Source organism: Aulostomus chinensis, chromosome 17 (assembly GCF_037954235.1).
Source record: "Aulostomus chinensis isolate RoL2024-O1b breed Wild chromosome 17, RoL_Achi_v1.0, whole genome shotgun sequence".
Taxonomy (NCBI): Eukaryota; Metazoa; Chordata; class Actinopteri; order Syngnathiformes; family Aulostomidae; genus Aulostomus; species Aulostomus chinensis.
The window spans coordinates 18,476,118-18,497,125 of record NC_141336.1 but is presented as its reverse complement, the minus strand read 5'-3'; the positions used below and the strand labels follow the sequence as shown (position 1 = coordinate 18,497,125).

The 21,008-nt window shown below is 43.3% G+C and overlaps 5 protein-coding genes across 6 annotated transcripts; 2 read left to right on the top strand and 3 right to left on the bottom strand.

Moving 5' to 3' along the window:
• The first annotated feature begins 315 nt into the window (after positions 1 to 315).
• Positions 316 to 6,372, top strand: ddx24 (DEAD (Asp-Glu-Ala-Asp) box helicase 24). The gene is made up of 8 exons (XM_086182946.1): positions 316 to 1,480; positions 1,553 to 2,023; positions 2,276 to 2,429; positions 2,513 to 3,028; positions 3,377 to 3,452; positions 3,626 to 3,814; positions 4,725 to 4,854; positions 4,961 to 6,372. Exons 1-8 carry the CDS (start codon positions 646 to 648, stop codon positions 5,227 to 5,229), a joined length of 2,640 nt encoding a protein of 879 aa, XP_086039072.1. The 5' UTR covers positions 316 to 645; the 3' UTR covers positions 5,230 to 6,372.
• Positions 4,146 to 7,376, bottom strand: LOC147246606 (ubiquitin thioesterase OTUB2-like). Its single transcript, XM_086182947.1, has 5 exons — positions 7,125 to 7,376; positions 6,889 to 7,007; positions 6,725 to 6,809; positions 5,711 to 5,902; positions 4,146 to 5,621 (listed from the first exon to the last, which is right to left on the bottom strand). The coding sequence occupies exons 1-5, from the start codon at positions 7,302 to 7,304 to the stop codon at positions 5,421 to 5,423; spliced, it is 777 nt and encodes a 258-aa protein (XP_086039073.1). The 5' UTR covers positions 7,305 to 7,376; the 3' UTR covers positions 4,146 to 5,420.
• Positions 7,377 to 8,399: 1,023 nt separating this feature from the next.
• Positions 8,400 to 11,090, bottom strand: ccdc197 (coiled-coil domain containing 197). Its single transcript, XM_086183019.1, has 9 exons — positions 10,823 to 11,090; positions 10,680 to 10,722; positions 9,987 to 10,163; positions 9,733 to 9,890; positions 9,577 to 9,659; positions 9,310 to 9,482; positions 9,118 to 9,228; positions 8,932 to 9,048; positions 8,400 to 8,857 (listed from the first exon to the last, which is right to left on the bottom strand). The coding sequence occupies exons 1-9, from the start codon at positions 10,927 to 10,929 to the stop codon at positions 8,672 to 8,674; spliced, it is 1,155 nt and encodes a 384-aa protein (XP_086039145.1). The 5' UTR covers positions 10,930 to 11,090; the 3' UTR covers positions 8,400 to 8,671.
• On the top strand, positions 10,858 to 19,033 carry LOC147246604 (ankyrin repeat and SOCS box protein 2-like). Of its 2 annotated transcripts, XM_086183018.1 has the most exons (9): positions 10,858 to 11,176; positions 12,647 to 12,872; positions 15,592 to 15,761; positions 15,863 to 16,018; positions 16,104 to 16,346; positions 16,436 to 16,607; positions 17,408 to 17,981; positions 18,071 to 18,224; positions 18,325 to 19,033. In XM_086183018.1, exons 2-9 carry the CDS (start codon positions 12,763 to 12,765, stop codon positions 18,450 to 18,452), a joined length of 1,707 nt encoding a protein of 568 aa, XP_086039144.1. In that variant the 5' UTR covers positions 10,858 to 11,176; positions 12,647 to 12,762; the 3' UTR covers positions 18,453 to 19,033. The 2 variants fall into 2 exon arrangements, with proteins under 2 accessions (XP_086039144.1, XP_086039143.1); XM_086183017.1 differs by lacking the exons at positions 10,858 to 11,176; positions 12,647 to 12,872 and adding an exon at positions 15,285 to 15,468.
• LOC147246603 (protein FAM181A-like) lies at positions 18,392 to 20,462 on the bottom strand. Its single transcript, XM_086183020.1, has 2 exons — positions 20,034 to 20,462; positions 18,392 to 19,909 (listed from the first exon to the last, which is right to left on the bottom strand). Exon 2 carries the CDS (start codon positions 19,845 to 19,847, stop codon positions 19,089 to 19,091), a length of 759 nt encoding a protein of 252 aa, XP_086039146.1. The 5' UTR covers positions 19,848 to 19,909; positions 20,034 to 20,462; the 3' UTR covers positions 18,392 to 19,088.
• Between the last annotated feature and the right edge of the window lie 546 nt (positions 20,463 to 21,008).

Below are 21,008 nucleotides of genomic sequence, written 5' to 3'. Positions count from 1 at the left end.
CGGCCTTAACAGAATAATTGCGAGTATAAAGGAGACAAACAAGTTTTCCAGTGGCTGCTCAGGGCCAGGTTATTCATGTATTATTGCTCGAAGCTGCTGGGATAGGCTCCACTGTAACACTTAATATTTGTTAGGGTTATTTTGTGCACACCTTAATACATCCGTGAGGAGGATCTTTAACTCGTGATCTCGACATACTATAACATAACAGTTCGGCAAAAAAAAAAAAAAAAAAATCATACCAACAATTTTGCCTTTCAAATGCTGACTTCTGCTCCTTCTGCAAGACTAATAAAGTTTTTCAAGTCACGTGATCAACACTGTCATGGCTGCGCCCTCGTGTCATGTGCGGTTGTCATGAAATGTTGCCACATTTTTAATGCTTCAGGAAATTCAACCGAGGCAAGTGAGGACGTTTGTTTGTTTTTTTTTAATTGATTTAGTCTTTTGTGATTTACGAGACAAACTCTAGTCGACCCTTTTTTTTTTTACGAGCGCCTTTTAGCTACATGCGCGCATCGACACGCAGTCGCAGGCTAACAGCTGCAAGTACAGCCACCTGGACACTCGCAGCTTCGACAACTGCGGGTAAAGAAGTTTAATATTTGGCTTGGTTGTTTGTTATCGCTGTCAACCGAGAGGAAAATGAAGACGAAAATGAGAAACAAACGCATAGTCGCGAGAAAACCGAACAAAACCAGCATCCATATGAAGGGAAAATGGAAAGCTATAGAGTTGGACCCGAGTCTCTTCTCCGAGGAGGGTCTGGAAGGTCTGGTGTGTTTTGAAGAGCTTACGAGCTACAGACTGGTGGACTCTGAGAAAGCTGCTGCAAAAGCAGTCAAATCACTGGAAAATCAGAAGAAAAAAGCCAAGAAAAGAAAGTTAAGCGATGGAAACGTTGGTGAAGAGAAGGCGGCCGACGAGCAGGCAGAGAACACATCTGAACCAGCCAAGAAAAAAGCGAGGAAGAAGAAGAAGAAGAAGCTGCCTGTGAAGGGATCAGACCAAGCAGATGATCTTTGCGCAGAGGTGAGTCAGGAGGGCACAGATGAAATGGGAGGAGAGGATGAACCTGCTCAAGGAGAGCCTTCAACAACTGTTAGCTCAGACTGTCAACCCAAAGTTTCCAAAAAGAAAAACAAGAGGAAGAATAAGAAGCAGAAGGTAGAAAATGGCACGGATGAAAAGCCATCATCTGAATCTCCAACTGAACCTCAGATCCGGGAAAAAGAAGAACCCAGCCAAGATAAAGTGATCAAACCACCTAAAAAGCAGGTGAAGAACTGGACAAACGCTGCACTTTCTGGTTCTGATGTCAAGAATACTGATGTGAGCGCGTGGAAAGATCTGTTTGTTCCCCCGGCTGTGCTGAAGGCTCTGAGCAGTCTTGGATTTAGTTCTCCGACGCCGATTCAAGCCCTGGCCTTGCCTTCAGCTATCAGAGACCGTTTGGATATATTAGGAGCTGCTGAGACCGGTAAGACCAGTTTTTGTCCCATAATCCATCTTCGCTTTTCTGATTCTCATGAAAGCTCTCATTCCATTTCAGGAAGCGGCAAGACATTTGCATTTGGTATTCCCATGATTCACACCATCCTGGAGTGGAAGAAAGGCTCCAAAGGACCTGCTGAAGACGAGTCAGATTCAAAGGTGGAGAGTTTGTGTTTACCAGCAGGCAACGAGTCCACATCATCAGGAGGTGACGCCGTAACATCAGAACAGGAAGGGAAAATGGCTCCTACTGAGGAAGAGGAAGATGGGAGTGTCACTGGTCGCGATCATGGCGACTCAGATGAAGATGAGGATGAGCACAGTGTTGAAGACGAAGACGACAGAAGGCTAGGATGTGTGGAGGTGATCGACAACGTAGAGTTTGACTTCCCCCTCTCAACCACCGTGGAAACAGAGGAGGACGGTGCCAGCGGTTCCAGACAGCCCCTGCTCGGGCTGGTTCTCACGCCAACCAGGGAACTGGCTGTTCAGGTCAAACACCATATTGATGCTGTCGCCAAATTCACCGGTAAGTTACAACCACTTCTGGTGTCCAAAATAAAGGTGCCTGTCAAATATTTACGACATCATTATTTTAAGCGTCTGATGACTTGCTGTCACATGAGCCTTTCGAGGTCCTCAGCTTGTTGAAGAATCAAAGCACACGAATGCATCTTGGTCACATTTTGCTTAAGACAGAATATCTTTTAAGAGAATTAATGTGTGCACGTAAGGGGGAAAAAAAAAGTGATTTCCTGTTCACAGTGTTGCTTTCCTACAGATATCCGAACAGCCATAGTGGTGGGTGGGATGGCTCAAGAGAAACAGAGGAGGATGCTAAAGCGTCGGCCAGAAGTCGTTATTGCCACCCCGGGACGTCTGTGGGACTTGATCAAGGAGAGACACCCACATCTGCTCAACCTCAGGCAGCTCAGGTAGGTCACGCCTCCGTGTATTAGGTCGCCGGACCCAGAGCTCAACTGGAGAGCTGATCCAGGTAATCTGTTATGAAACCCAGGTGTCTTGTCATCGATGAAGCCGACCGCATGGTGGAAAGAGGCCACTTCGCAGAGCTGGAGAGTCTGTTGGAGATGCTGAACACCACACACTTCAATCCCAAGAGGCAAACCTTTGTGTTCTCTGCCACACTGACCATGGTTCACAGCCTGCCTACCCGCGTGCTGCAGAAGAAGAAGAAGAAGAATGTAGACCAGAGGAACAAGGTGGGAATTCTCATGGAGAAAGTGGGAATAAAATCCAAACCCAAAATCATCGATCTGACCAGGAAGGAGGCGACAGTGGAGACCCTGACGGAGACACAGATCCACTGCCAGAAAGAGGACAAGGACTTCTACCTCTACTACTTCCTGCTGCAGTATCCGGGGCGCACCATGGTGTTCGCCAACAGCATCGACTGCATTAAGAGGCTGAACTCTCTGCTGGTCATCCTGGACTGCACTCCGCTGCCTCTCCATGCTAACATGCACCAGAAACAACGGCTCAAAAACCTGGAGAGGTTTGCAGAGAGGGAGAGGTGGGTCTTGCTTTCGCCTGAAGTGCAGTTTTCATTTGCATTTTTAAATGTCACCGTTGTTTTGTGACATTTAAAGATCAAACACGTATTTTCCTGCAGGAATCTTCGTACGTTCCTTTATTCTAGACAGATTTTCTTTTCTCAAGCAAATTAAAAATGCTGTGATTGTGAAAATCTAGGACAAAATCAATATCAAAGTTGGAAAATCAGTCCGTCCGCCCCCCCCCCCCCCAAAAAGAATCGTAATTGTGTTTAATTTTGAAGCATTGTGTTTTTTGTCGCATCGTTTGGTACCTTGTGTGTAATTGCTTCGTTCTGACATGTAAATCCCGATCCTTTCATTCACAGCTGTGTTCTGCTGACCACTGATGTGGCAGCGAGAGGCCTGGACATCCCCGATGTTCAGCACGTCATTCACTACCAGGTAATCCTCTGCGCTCATTAGAATTCATCTTAATTGCTACAGTTCAGCCTCACGTCCGTTTCAATGATTTACAAGTGATGGTACTTAAAAATCTCTAGTGCAACAGTCTGTGTTCAGCTACAGGTACCTGCGACCTCACATCCTCTCTCTCTCAATACTATTGGGACCGCCAGGTTCCCAGGACGTCTGAGACTTATGTCCATCGCAGTGGCAGAACAGCCAGAGCCACCAAGGAGGGTCTGAGTTTGCTGCTTGTCGGCCCGGACGACATGATGAATTTCAAGAAGATTTACAAGACTCTTGGAAAGGATGAGGAGCTGCCGATGTTTCCCATCGAGAGCAAATGCATGGAAGCCATCAAGGTAAGCGCCAGCAGGAAACATAAATACTTTGAGGCTTTTTTACCAAATATTATGGAGGGATGTAGAAGGACCCTTTAGTTGTTGTTTTTTTTAGGCAGAGAAGCCATAGAGCCTTCTGGTGGATGCAGGGGATGACATGGGTTGTGTGTATTTACTCCAGCTCCCATGTACTCCTCCTAGAGGGTGGACCAAATACAGCTCAGTGTCTTCATCAGAAAAGCTACAAGAACACTGTGCTGTTTCAACTGGACTCCACGCGTTCTGGTCCTCTCCAAACTCTTTAATGTTTGATGAGACACCTGACCTGAGTACAGCAGCCCAAACCCAAAGCAGCATGTTCCAAAGAGGGTTTATCAGTTCAAGACAATCAAATTATGGAGAGTGGATCACGAGTGTGCAGCAGTGCCACCGGGCTAGCTCTTGGCGGAGTGGTTGACTGAAAATGGCAGGAACGTGATAGAAATAGATGTATCCATTTTGCTTTTTTGGAGATAAACACACCATATGTTCATTTACATGGCCACAACTAATATTTAAGGTAATGCTGTGATGGTAAAAACATAACAAATATCACTTTGTCCTTGAACGCACTCAACTTCAACATGCAGCGTCAATAAAACAGCCTTTATTTGATAGCGCAGGCTGTGCTGATTGTGTTGTTCTGGAGTTACAAAGATGGTCTGAAACACTACAGCCCTGCTCAGGCAAACCAAAAACCAAAAAAACACATTTAAGAAATAAAACCTGTCTTAAGAGAAGTGCAGCCAAACGTGTTTGATGTGACCATGGTGACAGCTTCGTCCAGTTTTCAAAAGGGCAAAATATGTATTAGTCCACTCTCATGCCAAATACAAATATTACCAGGTTTCGCTCTACGGTGGCTCTATTTAATGTACGTGTTCCTCCGCAGGAGCGTGTAAACTTGGCCAGGAGGATAGAAAAGATTGAGTTCTACAACAGTAGACAAAAGCAGCACAATTCCTGGTTCAAACAAGCAGCAGAAGCCTTGGAGGTCGACCTGGATGATGAGCTTTTACTTGGTGAGACCCACGTGATCATACGGCGACACAAATCATCCTGTAACACATTCAGTCAATTTACAACCCGGCAACCGAAGCTCAGACGTATTCCCATCTGTGTCTGCAGGCAGAGGGGATGATGAGGAAGCTGACCGAGAGCAACAGAAGATGGTGAAAGGGATGAAAAAACATTTGAAGCATTTAATCTCTCAGCCTGTGTTCAAGAATTTGATAAAGACCAAATACCCGACTCAGATGGGGAGGCTGGCCCTGCCTCCCATGCTTCTCGTGGGGGGGGAAAGTGCTCTGACCAGAGTTTCATTACAGCAGAAGAAACAGAAGAAGAATGTAACAGGGCAGCGGCAAAAAAAGAAGAAAAAGAAAGAGCAGCAGTGACACATTTATGGTTTTTAAAAAGCCATCTTTTGTTCATGGAATTTAAACATAAATTCAACATCAAAGCATCTTTTAAAAAGTTATAGACAGTGTGCAAATATTGTTTTCTGGTATTTGTGAATCACTTCAAAAAATCTACAACCCTGCTGGGATTTGATCCAATCAACCAAAGTCAATATTTCAGCTCCTGGTCAGGGGGGAGGTCGCGGGTAGAGAATGTTATAGTGGGATGTTTGGTAGAGGAGGTGCAGGGAGGGGTCAGCACCTCCTGGAATGATGTGGTGCACCAGCTCCTGTCCCTCCATGGAAACTATGTGGATGCAAATGTCTAGAGCCTGCGTTAGAGCCAGGATGTCCACATGATCGCACTCCATCGCCATGGCTTCCACCTCCTGAATGAGAAAAAAACAAAACAGAAATCACTAAACAGACTTGTTTGAAGAAGTTTCTTCCACTAGAGGGCAGCAGCAGGATTACTAACTTGGTGACAGTAGACCTGGAGGTTGGGCGCCTCTACAAAGTTGCAGAAGTCGTCCGTGTGGTTTTGCAGATGCGCAGATGTGAGCAGCCTCAGATACTGAACCACACTGTCGGAGGTCACCTGCTCATTGAAGAGCCTCAATAGCATTTCCTCCTGCTCATCGGCCTGACAACGCTCAATAACTCCTACGACCTGAGGGACAGGAGACACAGTTGAGCTGATTCATAGGTTTTGGGGCTGGCGTGCTTGAGTCGGCTAACGTAACACACCTGCAGATGTAGTTATTCATCCAAGAATTGTGATAGATTTGAATTAAATAAGGATCCACTTGTCTCAAAATGTCACAGGAAGTCCAGCTGGTTTTTATTTACTGTACTTCTACCAAGTACGCATTAGTACAACAAGGTAGGATGGGCTATGGTGGTTTCAGTGTGTACAGTTTGAGATATTTTAGTCACATTACTATTTTTTATTCATGTCTCATCCTTCTCAAAAATTAATTTCTACAAAAACCTGAACTCTGATGAAATGGTGAATTCGCAGCCCCCAAATAAACTCTCAACCTCAGAGAAATGCTTTTGTCATCCATGTTCCTCTTGTGCAGCTAAATTTATGCAGACAACTCATTAAAATATTGCCCCTTGGACACCCATGACTCATTTCATCACAATTGTTTGGTACCAAACCACGGTGTGCCAGGAAGACCAGCTGTTGTGGTTCTGAGTGGGTCATCCAGCCATCAGAATGTGTTGCCTGGCCTGGCTTATTGGTCTCCCTCTTGATAGGCGCCATTGTTAAAGTTTTGCACTTCAATTTTGAAGTGATTTCTACGTTGTAGCTGATCCTTCTGTGCTTGTGTGGGGTGAATCCTGTGGACTACCCTGGATGGAGGGCTCAACCTGACGTGTTCAATGGTTTTACGCCTTATGGTGCTATCGTGCTCAACGGTTTCTTAACGTGTGCGATGATCTTGAGCAAGTGTGTAGGGCTGTTGAAAGAAATGTCATCTTTTACTGTGTTCAAGTGGTGCTTGAAAGAACTCTCGTCAAATCCCGCAGAGGTGAAGTCTCTGCTGCTCTGTATTATTTTGTCCTTGAATCTGAAATTGAGGAAATCGGGTTGTCAATAGGAAGGCCATTTCCTCTCTGTGACTGATGACGATGATGATGGTGACTGACCTCTGCAGAGCTCTGGTATTATGTAGGATTGACTCCAAGTGTGCGAAGCAGAAGGCTCGGTAGAAGCAGTTCCCATCCCCGCGTACTTTTCTCACGGAGCAAAACTGACTGGTTAGATCCTGACAAAGGACAATATGCGTGACTGTTATGGCATTACCCCCCCCCCCCCACACACACACACACACACAAACACACACACACACACATACACAGACAGCTGAAGAATAGGAGCCTACTTTGTATTTGGCAGCCGGAGTTAGCTCAGGAAACACGCACGAGATGTCCTCCTGGTGAGAGACGAGGCTGCCCGCCTCCATATGTCCACTAACAAACAAAAACCACAAATAAGAACACAAAAACAAACAATTAATGAGAAAACATTCTATGAAAGTGTCATTAGTTCGCCCAAGATGCATTAATGCCAGGGCATTGTTGTGACAGTCTGTTTTTACGAATACCGGAAGTGTGCTGGTACCACGTGGTCGCGTTAAAGAGACAGTGCAATGTTTATTATATGAGGGATTAAGGAACAAAAGGTTCAAGTGTGCAATCAACCTATTCACCCAAGATATCGATTAAAAAATTACCAAAATGGCTAAATTGGCACATTTACAGAAATGCCCCAATTCCATTTTACTATTCTACTTTATTAGTCCTACTTTAATGTTATTAGTCTGTCTTTGGAGCCACATTGTAATTTCTGGAGTGTTGATAAGCATTATTGAAATACGTCTTTGATCTAAGATTATACATGTTTTCAAATTCAAAATCTCCAAGGAACAATACTACTACTACTACTACTACTAATGATTAAATACAAAGAAAAAACAAATCACCAAAAACTAGACAAAAACATTTGCAATGTCACTAAAAATAGAAGATTCACAAAGGAGAGGAAATTATATAAGAACACACAAGCAATTGAATGACAACAATAAAGTGACAATAGGTTTTGAGAGATGACTTGAATCAGTACGTGGAAATCTTTAATTTTTCCAAAAAGTAAGTGAAATGATGAAAAACCGCCACTTTAACTTTATGACAGGGGAGTGTGTATGTATGTGTGTGTATATATATGTATATATATATATATATATGTGTGTATATATATGTATGTATATGTATATATATGTATATATGTGTGTATATGTATATGTGTATATATATGTATATATGTGTGTATATATATACATGTGTATATATATGTATATATGTATATATATGTATATATGTATATATATGTATATATATGTGTATATATGTATATATATGTGTATATATGTATATATATGTATATATATATGTGTATATATATATGTGTGTGTATATATATGTATATGTGTATATATATATATATATATATATGATGGATGAACAGAAATGTGAATGGGGGCAACATTCTGTCCCATGCAAAAACTTCACAATATTTTTATATAGACAAAAAAAAGCATATTTTTAAGATGTGCAATCTGTAAATGTTAAATAATCACGCGCTATAGCTTTGATGATTCAGAATGTGACCTTTTATTTGAATTCTAAAATGGAACTGAAATAACATTGGAATGTGAAATATTTACACAGTAAATCAACATTTTATCATTTATTATTCCTCAATATTTTACTGTGTCTAAGTCCACCCTTTGTGCACATAATTTTACATGAACACTTTTGAACACAAGAGCATTTCCCAATCATCTTCTTGTGAAACTCTCATGTTCCTCACCTTGCTAGCGCAAGTGTCGTGTTATGATATCTTTGTCGAATTTGCTGTAAAATGTCCACGTCAACTAAATGTTTCACTTCTCCTACTGACTTTGCTGGGACTTTTGATGAGAGCTTTATGACTGAGGCTTTTCATGGACTCTCTCTCTCTCTTGTCAGTCAAAGCCGTTCTGCTGGTCATGGCAGATCCAGACTCCATCAGCCTCCTGGCTCTCCTCTCCGTGTCTGCCTTGTCAAGAATGTACTCCTGAAATCAAACACTTGTTCGGTGAAGAATTTGGGAAAACGAAATACAAATCCACCATTTTCTCCGTTAAATACCTTCACCATGTCCATCATCGTCAGTACGTTCATGTCTTCCAGAGGTCCGTAGGATTGTAGGTAACACTGCTCTGCGAGGTTGTTGATGGACATGAATAAGCTTCCCATTTGTTCAACCTGAGAGAAAACAGCATGTTTGACCGGAGTTCTACCTTCCAACAGTTTTAACGTGAGCTTTTTCCGAACCTTCTCTCTGGACTGCTCTTGCTCTGTCAGCAGGTTAACCTCTGCCTGCTTGCTCTTCTCTTTAAGACTCTCTAACTCACTCTGGAGTTCATAAAGTTCCTTATTGGCCATCTGCAACAGACGAACAAACTCCAGGTAATAGGTTCAAACACTCTCAACCAAGCGGGAAATATCTTTCCAGGCAAGTCTGACCAGTTTTTTAATGCTGTGCCCCTGCTTCATGGTCTGGAGTTGTCGCTGGCTCCGTTCCACCTCTTCTTCCAGGTGGCCCAGACGCTGCAGCAGCTCCTGGTGGGTGATGGACAGGGTCTCATGGCGCTGAATGATGGGCATGACCAAAGATTCCGAGCCACTCTCGAGGAAAGCTGAGAACAATTTACAGGTAGTGCGTAAAAATAGAAAAAGAAAAAAAAAACAAAAAAACCCAGTTTAAACATCTGAAGTCAGACGTGAGCTTACCGCTAGGGAGGTAGTCCAGCGTTTTCATCAAGTAGTCCTCATAGATTTTATATTTTGACATTCGCTCCTTTAAAACCTGCTTCCTGTGAGGTGAGATATGCAGAGTCGTTTGTTGAGGATCATCATGATGCGCTGGTCAAGGTGGAAACTGCTCACCTGGCTTGAAGGTGCTGCAGCTGTTTGGTCAGATCTTCTATCTCTTTCTGCTTCAGAACGTTCTGCTCCTGCGCTGCCTCGTACTTCTTCAGAGCTCGACGTCGCTTCATTTCGTTTTCACTCATAAACTTTTCAAATTTCATTGCCTTCTCTTTAGTCTGCATGGAAGAAAAGGAAACGAATCCAAAATCTGTATTACACACAAGTCAGGTAACGCCATTATTAGTTTGCTGAGGTCGCTGTGTGGAACATACCTGCCGCTGTTTGAGTTCCAGGTCTGATCTTCTCAGAGCCAGAGCCTCCACACAGCTCTTAAATTCCTCTCTCTTAAGCGCACGTAGTTTCTTCAACTCCTCCAGCTCAGCTTGTTTCTTCAGAACCAGCGTTCTCTGCAAGGTGTTCACTCCTGCCTCCAGAACTCTGCTAGAAGGCTACATCGAAAAGCAAAATATGAAGGTGCAAGACACTTTTTACAAGCGCTAAAATAGCTTGAAGAAGCACTCCACTGCAAGACTTTGGAGATACTTCCCAAAAGGGATGCACAAACTGTTTGTACAATTGGACCAAACGTTTTTGTGACAGTAAAAATGTCTTTTTTGGTGAGGTGCTTCCATTACATTTCACCTCAGTTTGTCAAAGCGCAGGTGACAGAAAGTGTCAGGACCAGCAGAGCACCAATTTACTGATGAGGAAAATGCTTCATTTCTTCTTTATTCATTGCATGAAGAACTGTAAAATCAGATTGATGCTCGGCACAAAATGTCAGCGAAGAAAGAAGAAAAATAACGAGGGATTTTACAAATTCACCGAATGTTTTTGCATCACAGGAATGAAAGCGGCATAAACTCATTAAATTGCACAAACATTTTCAGACAAATGTATATGTTTTTAATTCATTAATGCCGTGAAATGAGGTAACTTCATGAACAAAGTCTACAGAGCCTCACCTCTGTTACAACTGGGACGTGGTTGACATTGTCCTCTGTGTTTCTAGGGAGAAACGATCATCAGCACCTCTCGAATGCAGCCAGAACTTTTATAAATGATCAGAGAGGATGATGATGATGATGATGATGAAGGCCGACTGTACCTGGTGTCGTCAGGCTGTGTTACAAAAATGTTTCTCATCCTATTTTCCAGCGTGAGCTTCAGCCGGGGGTCGCTGTTCTCGAGGGCAGGCAGGGAGGAGGTCATCATGTTCTGCTAATTATCGATTGTTCTCGAAGCCTGATGAGTAAACAAGTCATGCAGTTATTCCACGTTCGGGCGATCAAGGATCGTTCCGGATGTTTTCCTGGATTTGTGTCGCGGTTGCCTGGAGACCCCCGCGAGACAACTGGGAATGTGCCGGGATCGTTTCTTCGTTGTCATGGCAACGGCCAGGGAGGCGTTGCTGTTTTACTGACTGGCATGAAAATAAGAACCATCCGAGAGAGGGAGAAGGGTAAGAGCGCCCACTCTGGTCTCATTCCCTCGAAGCAAGCCTGCCGTAATACGTGACACCTAAAACACCCGCGTTATATTATGAATAGTTATTTATAGTGCATTAATAGGCTATGTTTTATTAAAAATGAAACAAAAACAGCAGGTTTAAAGGTTCTTTCTACGTGCCATAAGAGTGATTCATAACAACACTAATTCCCAGATCCTCTGTACTTTTGGGTTCAGTCATTGAGCAAAAGACCAGAGAACTTATTTCTTCTATCAGGGTTTATTTCTTCTGTCAGGATTGGGGTTCATCCATCAGTCTGATGAATATTTTCTTGATCAATTGATATTTTCATTCAGTGGCAATATTTTAAAATGATTGACTGGAAAAAAAAAAATTCAGTTATTAAATTTGAAGCCAATCAGAGTTTGTTTGTCTTTTTGTTTCATTTGTTTCTTTCCTGTTTGTGGCTTGCTTGCGTGGATATTTCAACTGAAACCTGATCATTGTTTTAAGCCCAACATCTTCAGTGACTCCACCTTCCCTCTGGATGGAGGCATTGTCATTCTATAACTCCACTCTTTTATTCAGCTTTTTCCATTAATTCGTCACCTATCTGTTTCGCACACTGCGCGTTTCTTCGGTTATTTGGCCGTATTTACCTGCTCAGTTGATATTAACACCTTCATTTCCTGAGACGGTTCGATGAACATGCACAACAATAGACTTTGCAGAGTTGCCCAGAATCAAAGAGTGACACAGTTCCCACCAAAGTTCCTGCTTGATGACCAAACATGTAAAGATGTTTGGAGATGCTTTTTGAGCAAGTCTACTTCCTCCAGCTGTAAATAGATATGCTGATTGACTTGTTTGTGGCTGCTTTCAGTTTGAACGCAGGAAGTATTTTTCACCTCTTAACGTGATGGTGAGACAAAACTGTCTAGCGCATTTTGACACTTGACCGTGTCACAGCGAGGGCTGACACATCAGAGGAGTTCTAGACTGCTTCTCTGTTTTCTTTGTGGGACATCAAAACATTCAGCAATTCTCTGAATGATGATTAGGAACTCTGGGGAGTTGGAGAGTAGGTGAGTCTGAAATTTTGTTCTGTGTGAGTTCTAGACCTTTTGGCTGTGAATGTGTTCATGTCACCCATTTTTCTGCATGTTTAAACGTGTTGGATACACATATTTAATCATGAGCCGTTGCTGAGTGAATTGACTGAAAAGCGTAACATTTCATCACATCGTCATTCATTATCAAGTCTTTGTAACTCATATAACTTCAAAAACACATAAGCTCATGCCAGCGTTGCCTCTGGAGCAGCAGAATCAAGAGGAACCAAACACATTTCAACATGCCCTTAAAAGGCATCTATCTCACTGCCTGAGCTGCTGCTCTCTTGTGTTTGCCAGAGCTGATTTTAGCGCTTTCAAATTAGCTTGGCCTTTCTTTTTTTTTTTTTGACCTTATCTTTTGATTTAGGGGCCTCCGTTCTCAAATGTTCTGATGTGGATCATCAGCTGCATCACTGGTGCTCCAGGAACATCAAAGCGCTCTGTTGAGTGTCAAAGTCTGGACCGGACAACAGCTCTCCTCCCATGATGTTCTCAGTCAGCAGATCCAGGTCTCTTTACCAGAGACTGAACGCGGATGTTAAAGAATCCTTAACTCTTCCATCGTCAGGTGACACCACAGTGAACCTGCTCAGGTGAGGATTACAAGGAATTACTGCGAAAAATTCATGCACATGATGTTTTCCATCTAGAGATTGATTTATATATGTGGATGGCTGTTCCTTTGACGTGGTTAATCCGGGCTTAAAGGAACAAGCCAACTGTCCGAGAGATATTTTGCCATCTTCCTCAGAGCCAGAAAGGAAAATGGATACCTCTCTCTCCTCTGTGTGTGCATTAGGGTGCTGAGACTGGCTGACCACTAGTGAGCAGAGCACAATGAATGGTAGTGACTGGGCAAGTTAGCATACCACTGTTTTGCCCGCTCGGCTTAAAAAACATGTAGTTGTTCCTCTTTGTATTCTGATTCAAAAAGATTGTATTCAGGATCTTGGTTTTTGTCAAGATATTTTCATCGTCCTTGAGGCGCCGCATCAAAATCACAGCGCCCAGTCAGGAAAGTAGTTCCGCCCATGTACCTGACTCTAACATTCCACTGTCTCACAATTAGAAATTGTTATTTCATAATAAATGTTATATAAAGCCCTAGTTCTCTTAAGCAGAAAAAAGAAAGTTTGAGAAAAGTGTGTGTAATGGCTATTGTCATAGCTACGCTACACATCCCATCCACTACCATTCATTTTGCTAAGCTAACTAGCCAGCTCAGCTCAGCTCAGCTCAGCACTCTTCGAGGGTCTCGGCTCCCGAATGCACACTCTGAAGATAGAGGGGTATCTATAGCTTCCTGTCTAGCCCTGGGGATGATGACGAATGTGTTTTTCCATAATAGTTGGTATGTTCTTTTGATAAACTCCAAGGAGGAAAACAGGGGGCCGGGTTTAGGTTATGCATGTCAAAATCAAATGCATCTGTAATAGAGGGGAGGCGATGACTATTATGCACGACAGCCTCCGCCAGAAGACATGATGACATGTCACAGAGAGAAAAGTTCGTGTTTTACTCCCAGTAAATGATGAAACGAACAATGAAGGCAACTTGAACTTGAACTTAAGAGTATGCACTGATGTTACTCCCCCTCAGGACGTGTCCCTCCAGTCAAACTGACTGGCAGCTGAGCAGAAAAACACACTTCTGCCTACTTTCTTAACATCTTGGAGGAAACGGCAAAACTCGGAGTAAAACAATTATCTAATCATCACATTAAATTCAACTGGACTCAGCACAGCCACTGAAATGAATTACAACATCAACACCCACTTAATCTGAAGAAGTGCCTCATCAGCTTAATTAAAAAGAAGCTGACATTAGCAGTCCTGATAGCAGTTTGTCTGATTTTAGCTCAGCACGCTTGCTGCTTTGATAACACTTTAATTCTTCTTGTCCAACTTGTTTCGCCACATATTATATTGTATAATAGGTGAAGGTTAACTTAGCATTCAACCAAAAAAAACATCATCCAGAAGGGTTCGGGTAGAACGCCTCTATTATGGTCAGTTGCAAAACAGCTCTTTGGCAATATAGATGGATTTAAAATGTTTTCACTGCATTCAAGCTAAATTCTAACACTGCCATGACATGCATTCCTTCTATAGCTAATAATAAATACTGCCTTAGGTGGCTTGGATCACAAGACTGTCAAATGCAGGTCAAAGGGAGAACTACAACTGTGGTTCCATTCAGAACTCCGACAATGTTCTGTTTTTAAATAGATGGACACATTTTAAGCCACTGGATTATGAAAAAGCTATGTCATCATGACATGGTCGTTTCAAAAAAACAAGTCTGAAATATTGGGCAACATTACTGATAGCACGTTAAACTTTAGTAAATGTTCTAGCATATACAGAGTTCTGGAGTGGTCCAGGAAAAAATGCAGTCATCAGATAGAACTTGCTACCTCAGTTTGATTCGTTTTTGGTCATCACGTGTTCCCACAATTTAATCGAAGTGAGAGAACAATTCATACATTGTGGCTAATTAATTACACCATGGCAACAAATTATATCTTAATTGTGTTTTCCTGAAGAGGACATCATTTACTGTTTCTCTTGTGATAATATTGTCTCTAAAATACCAATAAATAACTTTAGGAAGTTAGTCACATGACTCATAGGCCTATTTATAAAATCTAGAGCCTCTCTTGCCAGTAATTCACAACACTTTAGGTACAGTAATACATCAGCCCGGCATTAATATTCCTTGGGATTGTACTGTCCGGTGTTTTTCCACGGCGCCCGAGGTCAGGGTGTAACAGACTCAGATAAATAGATTCAAGATTGACTCAATCCTAGTGAAGTATTTCTAATCATAAAAGTGGCTGGTGAATAGTGTGTCTGCATTATCTCCGCTGCTGTTTGCCTTATCTCTGGATGTCCGACTCTCTTGACATATATGGATAAACCCGTCACCCAGCTGCCTGACAATGAGGTCCCAAAATAATCCGAGAGCGCACAGCTGAGCCCCTGCTCGCCGCTGTCCTCTGCTCCGCCCTGCGCCGCGCCAAGAAAACACATTACTGTCAAATCTACCGACAGTAATGACGAAATTCAGCTATTCCGAATATTTATCGCAGTTTCGTAATGGTGGAGGTCAATGTAGTAATGTTCTGTCGCGGCTGCAAGGCGACAGGAGAAGAGGGGACGGTCAGGGAGACGTAACGTCAGAGCCGGGGTGAGTCTTTTGTTTGTGTGCGTGTGTGTGTGTGTGTGTGTGTGTGTGTGTGTGTGTGTGTGTCACTGTCTTGTATGAAATTGCTTTTTATTGCATTGACTTGGTCCGTTTTCTTCCCTTCAGGGCTGTTGACCTGGTGGTGTCTGCCATCAGGAGAGGTGATGTGGAGGCTGTTAATGCTCTGGCTGCATCTTCTTCTCCCAGCCTGATGAAGGAGAACAAAGATGGGTGGATACCTTTGCATGACGCTGCTTTCTATGGACAGTCAGAGTGTCTGAAGACCCTTCTGAGGGGTGTGTATGGCACAAATTTGAAACTCAGATTGAGTGCCTGTTCTAAAAAAACAAAAGAAAAAGGTCAGTGGGCTTGTTGGCATTAATATTTTCATCTCCAGCTCATCCAGGTGCAGTAGACAAGCGCACCTTGCAGGAACAGACGGCCTTGCTACTTGCTGTGTCTTGTGAACACTTGTCATGTGTGCGATGCCTTCTGGAAGCAGGCGCTGACCCCGACATCAGCAGCAAGAACAAAGAAACCCCTTTGTATAAAGGTACAGGATTAGACGTCACAGCACAACGGTTCAGCTAAAATGAAATGATTGGTTAGAAATGAATATGTCTTATGTGGCTTTGCAGCCTGCGAGTTGGAGAAAGTAGAATTGGTGAACCTTCTTCTCTCCTTTGGGGCCACTGTGAACCAGCGGTGTAGCCAAGGTTGGACAGCTCTTCATGAGGCTGTAGCCAGGAACAACTCTGAGATCTGTGGGATACTAATAAGAGGGGGGGCCACGATCAACACCCCTAATACCTGCGTCACACCGCTCAGTGTAGCTGCTCAGCGGGGACACATCGAGGCGCTGTGTTACCTCATTGGAAAAGGTACTTTTCCTCAGTTACTGTTGATATTATTATTCTGACTTCTCTGATCACTTTTACAAGGATGTAAAGAAAAACCACGTTTCTCGCAGGTGCTGACGTGAACATGCAGACATGCGATGGTGTCACTGCGCTGCATGAGGCCAGTAAGAACGGCCACAAGGACATCGTAGCAGTGCTGTTGACCAAGAACGCAGATGCCAACAAACCCACTGACTCGGGATTGCTACCTCTGCATTTTGCTGCCCAATATGGACACCATGAGTGAGTGAATATATCTGCCTTGTCAGTTAGCTGTTAGTACCACACTGTAAAACAAGAAATCCCTGCATGATTGTGACTTGATTGTCTGAATAAGTTTTCATCTGATTGACATCAAGCTTGGCATGTGGTTGCTGGCACCTCAGAATAGAGCTTTGCCTAGTTTGAGGGTCTTGGGTCTGAGAGGACACAAGGTTCTGCTGCTGTAAGTGGTGATCAAAGCAGTCTGAGATGAACGATGGTAGAATTAAAGACACAATTCAGGCCCTGTGCTTACTGAGATGAGAGGTAGAATGACTGAGATCAAAGGCAGAGATTGTCAGGGATGTTCTGTGATGTCACACAACATCCAATAGACTCCCGGCCCTCACCTTTAACCTAAAACAATGGGAACTGTAAGGCATAAAAGGGTTTGGCATGTAGTAGTATGCCAGCAGTAAGTCACGGATCAAAGTTAGAAATTAAAATCAAAGCCCTGCATTTAAAGTTACAACTCCACGATCAAAGTTAGGGAAGATTTGTGTTATCAAGTAACCCATGACCCCTAAAACAACAGCCACTGTACTGTTGACAACTGAAATGCTGTGAGTCAGGAGATACATGTGACAGAGACTCAACGTCAATAATTTTCCATTTTGAATGAAAGAAATTCCTCACACTCTGGTGTTAAACGTGTTGTGTGACCTATTATATTTCCTGTGTGATCCCCTGTCTTAATTTTTTCAGTGACCAGTTTTGGTTGTAATAGAACAGTCACACTGCTTATTTGTTTGTCTTTTTCATGTCCGCCCTCACTTGATCAGGATCGTGTCCCTTCTCGTCTCTTTGACAAGTCGCACCAGGCTTCGCCACAGTTGGATCAGCCCCCTCCACCTGGCAGCGGAACACAACAGACCCACAGTTGCAGCTGTGCTACTGAAGACAGGTGCAGATGTCAATGCAACGCTGGACCCCCGTCACTCTAAGCTGTATGCTGATCGACGTGCAACAGCCCTCTGCTTTGCCGTCGCCAACGGCAGTACAGAAACAACAGAGGTGTTAGTAAACGCTGGTGCAAGCATGAGCTTAGACCCGGTCAGTCCTCTACTGTTGGCGGTGAAGCGGGGCTGTGTCAGCACCGTTTCCCTTCTGCTGCAGCGAGGGGCCGATGTCAACACCAGAATCCCATCGTACTCCTTAACATTCCCTGCTGTTGTTGCAGTTTCCATGGATAACCTTCCTCTGCTTAAGTGCCTCTTGGACAGTGGCTGTGATGCCCTTTCCTGTTTCACATGTACGTATGGACGCGGCGTTCATCCGGCATCAGCATCCCATACTGGAGATAATGAGAATACATTTTCTTTCAATTGCACTGAGGCATCAGATAAAGCAACACAGGTAATAAAACAAAAAGAGCAAGGCAATGAATTTCATGATGTCTCCTGTAAAATAATGCATCTTTTTTTTTCATAAATTGTTCTTTTCAGTTCTGCGAGTGGATTTCAACACCAGTGATGTGTAAATGGGCCGGACCAATTGTAGACTTGCTGCTGGAGTATGTTGGTCATGCTCAACTGTGCAGCAAAATCACTGAACTCCTTGAAAGCCGAGAAGAATGGCGCGACGTTATCAGGAAGTCATGTAAGGGAAACATCAAATCCCTTACATTTTTACATCTTTGTGCGTGTTTTGCAAAGAAAGAACGCAAAATGACAATCCAATCTTCTTTTCCCTTCTTTAGCGTCACCACGTCCACTGCTGTTCCTCTGCAAACTAAGGATTCGGACCCAGGTTGGGTCACAAAGACTGAGATGTCTGACAAGCCTACCTCTGCCAGACAGACTGATCAGACACCTCTGCGTGACTTGAAGTAACATAGGCATCAGAGCCATGAATAGACATATCTTTTTTTAGCATGTATCTGTTAATGGCCCTTTCAAAGCAAATTCTCTATATACCTATTTATAAGACATGTGATGTGACAACACATATCTTTATTCTGAATGTTTCCACAGAAACCCTCGCTGGAAGGTAAAAATTATCTTATGCCCAAAGGAATTCTTGAGGGATGTTGAATCATTTATTTAGAAATGAAAGTCATTGTATCAAATATGGCTATCAAACATTACTTTGATGAAGAAAATCAATCTATGTCCCACATTCTATTCTCATATTTGAAAGAGGAAACTAAAACAGAAGGCGTTCTTTCATTTGCAACAGAAGACCTAAAAATAGAAAACTTTTAACTTACTGACAATTTTCAGATACGTGGTGTCATCAGACTGAAAGAGAACGTGATAAAGTTATATATGCTGCCAGTGCAATTTAGTCTTTTAGATTGAAATAATAATAATAATAATAATAATAATAATAATAATGATAATGATGATGGATGTTCCAATAAGTGCTCCAGGAATTGTCTCATTTTGAAGAACAAGAGTTGGCTGTGTAGGATGCAAAATTACAAAAAATAATTAGTCTTATTTACACAGTTTGTTCCATTCATTAAATGAGCCCGAACACACTGAAGATTGGGGACTGAACGGTGGGTTTGGTTGGTATGGGTTTAACAACAACGTGTGTGTGAATTTTCGGTCCGTAATGATGCTCAGGTCTCTCTGTATCAGCCTTGCCCCACAGTCCCAGGGGTGGATGGGGGACAACAATGTGACTGTGGAGAACCTGGTGTCCGTGGTACTGGAATGGACAGCAGCCGCACACACTCACGCAGTGGTGAGAGGTCAGGTCCAATTTCAGCGTCTCTTTATCCGAAGAACTTCGTCGACTGGATGCAGATAATGAAGCTTTTGCGTCATCATCATAACTTCTTTTCCTCTTTTCAATTTCTCCACTTTCCGTTGTTCCTACAGGGCTCCTTTTTAGTCCTACATGTGCGTGTTCCCTCTTAGTCTGGGTCAATTTGGGTTCCTCCCAGAAAGAGGCTGGTAGTTGGCGTTTCCTCATAGGCACCTGCTCCACTGCGCTCCCCACATTCTCCACATTTTGCGCATCTGCACCGGCCTTCTCAGCCACCTTCTGATGACCTGTGCCCATCGGTTTAGCGCAGCCGTATTCAGCAGATCTGTGACATCTTGGGACTCTGGAGTACTTCTGAGAAAAACGCTTCAGTTGTTTCTGTAGATATTTCCTGTGATCCACGGAGCGTCTGCACGGAGCTGACTTATCCAAGGCTGCCTTGATGTCGCTGGATGCCAGATTTACAAAATTGAGCAAAGTTTTCACCTCACTGTCAGCGTTTGCCATTTTTTAAAGAATCAGCTTTATTTTATCAGTCCATGTTAGATGAGGTAGTCCACGACCAAGATCTGAGGAGAAATCAGAAAGCGCATTTAAGCAGCGCGTAATTCTGCGCATAAAATATCCTTCAACTGAGCTAAAACTCATGATGATGATGCATTTCAGTCAGTGAATTATAAAATATCTACTCACCACTGAAGGATGATGACTGTCCTCCACCAGCCGCAGTCCAGACTTCGCTCCAGCCTGCAGTAAGAGTACTTCAACAAGTTTAATGAATATAAACTCCTTGTAGTTATGGTGCTTCCCTTGAACCAATCAGCGACCCCAGGCCCCTCACAATGCACCCCAATCAGCCTCCAAGCGCCCTGGTATCGAATTCTTCACCATTGCAAATTGTTGTCATGGAGATCTGTTAAAAAAAAAAAGAAGAAGAAAAAAAGCCACTGAGGAGATGCGATATTTCTCCTTCGCGGTGATTTTTACGCAATCGCAAAAAATTACCCCTCAAAAAAAGTTGAGTGAAAATGTAAATTCAGCGGAAATATCCACGCGTTTTGACTTCATGGGAAGCTGTTATAGTTAAGTTTACCTCCCCGAGAGTGATGTCAGCTGTAGGATTTGGTGGTTAAGGAGGTTGTGGTGGTGTTGGTGGGGGGATCTAAAGAGTGCATAACCATGGAAAGGGGCTTGAACGCTCAAGAATCTTGTCTTTCTGTTTGCCCCCTCAATCGAGCGACACAAAAGCTGAATTACTCATTCAAACCTCGCGGGACAAAGGGAAAGGAGCTGGATAGCACTCCTGCATTTGTAGTCAAACATTTAGAGACTTAAATCGAGTCGTCATGAAGGAGAAAGAGTGGGACAAAGCCCATAGAATTGCCATCAGCAAACATTTTCCTGTGTCATATTATGGGGTCTCCATGGCTCCCTCTGGCCCGCGGACAATAGCACAAGTTTGCACACTCGAATACTGTCACCCTGCCAACGGCAACAAGGGCCCAAAACAGGACAATCCCTGGAGAAAGCATGGGCTCCGCGGGGAAGGTCGCAATAGAAGAGGAAAGGGGAACTTGTGAAATGCTAATTGAGCTTCATCCCCTTATTGAAGTGGGGAAAAGAGTACCTATCCTTGCATTGAGCCGCAGCAGCAGCAGCGGAGTGAGA

Coding starts and splice junctions, on each gene's coding strand:
- LOC147246606 (XM_086182947.1), bottom strand. CDS start 7,304: ATGCATCTTGGGCGAACTAATGACACTTTCATAGAATGTTTTCTCATT. Junction 7,008..7,124: donor CTCCGGCTGCCAAATACAAA/GTAGGCTCCTAT, acceptor GTCCTTTGTCAG/GATCTAACCAGTCAGTTTTG. Junction 6,810..6,888: donor AATACCAGAGCTCTGCAGAG/GTCAGTCACCAT, acceptor CCTCAATTTCAG/ATTCAAGGACAAAATAATAC.
- ddx24 (XM_086182946.1), top strand. CDS start 646: ATGAAGACGAAAATGAGAAACAAACGCATAGTCGCGAGAAAACCGAAC. Junction 3,453..3,625: donor AGCACGTCATTCACTACCAG/GTAATCCTCTGC, acceptor TGGGACCGCCAG/GTTCCCAGGACGTCTGAGAC. Junction 3,815..4,724: donor AATGCATGGAAGCCATCAAG/GTAAGCGCCAGC, acceptor GTTCCTCCGCAG/GAGCGTGTAAACTTGGCCAG.
- LOC147246603 (XM_086183020.1), bottom strand. CDS start 19,847: ATGGCAAACGCTGACAGTGAGGTGAAAACTTTGCTCAATTTTGTAAAT.
- LOC147246604 (XM_086183017.1), top strand. CDS start 15,335: ATGACGAAATTCAGCTATTCCGAATATTTATCGCAGTTTCGTAATGGT. Junction 16,608..17,407: donor GCCCAATATGGACACCATGA/GTGAGTGAATAT, acceptor TCACTTGATCAG/GATCGTGTCCCTTCTCGTCT. Junction 18,225..18,324: donor CGACGTTATCAGGAAGTCAT/GTAAGGGAAACA, acceptor TCCCTTCTTTAG/CGTCACCACGTCCACTGCTG.
- ccdc197 (XM_086183019.1), bottom strand. CDS start 10,929: ATGATGACCTCCTCCCTGCCTGCCCTCGAGAACAGCGACCCCCGGCTG. Junction 9,891..9,986: donor TGGAACTCAAACAGCGGCAG/GTATGTTCCACA, acceptor TCTTCCATGCAG/ACTAAAGAGAAGGCAATGAA. Junction 8,858..8,931: donor CGATGATGGACATGGTGAAG/GTATTTAACGGA, acceptor GTTTGATTTCAG/GAGTACATTCTTGACAAGGC.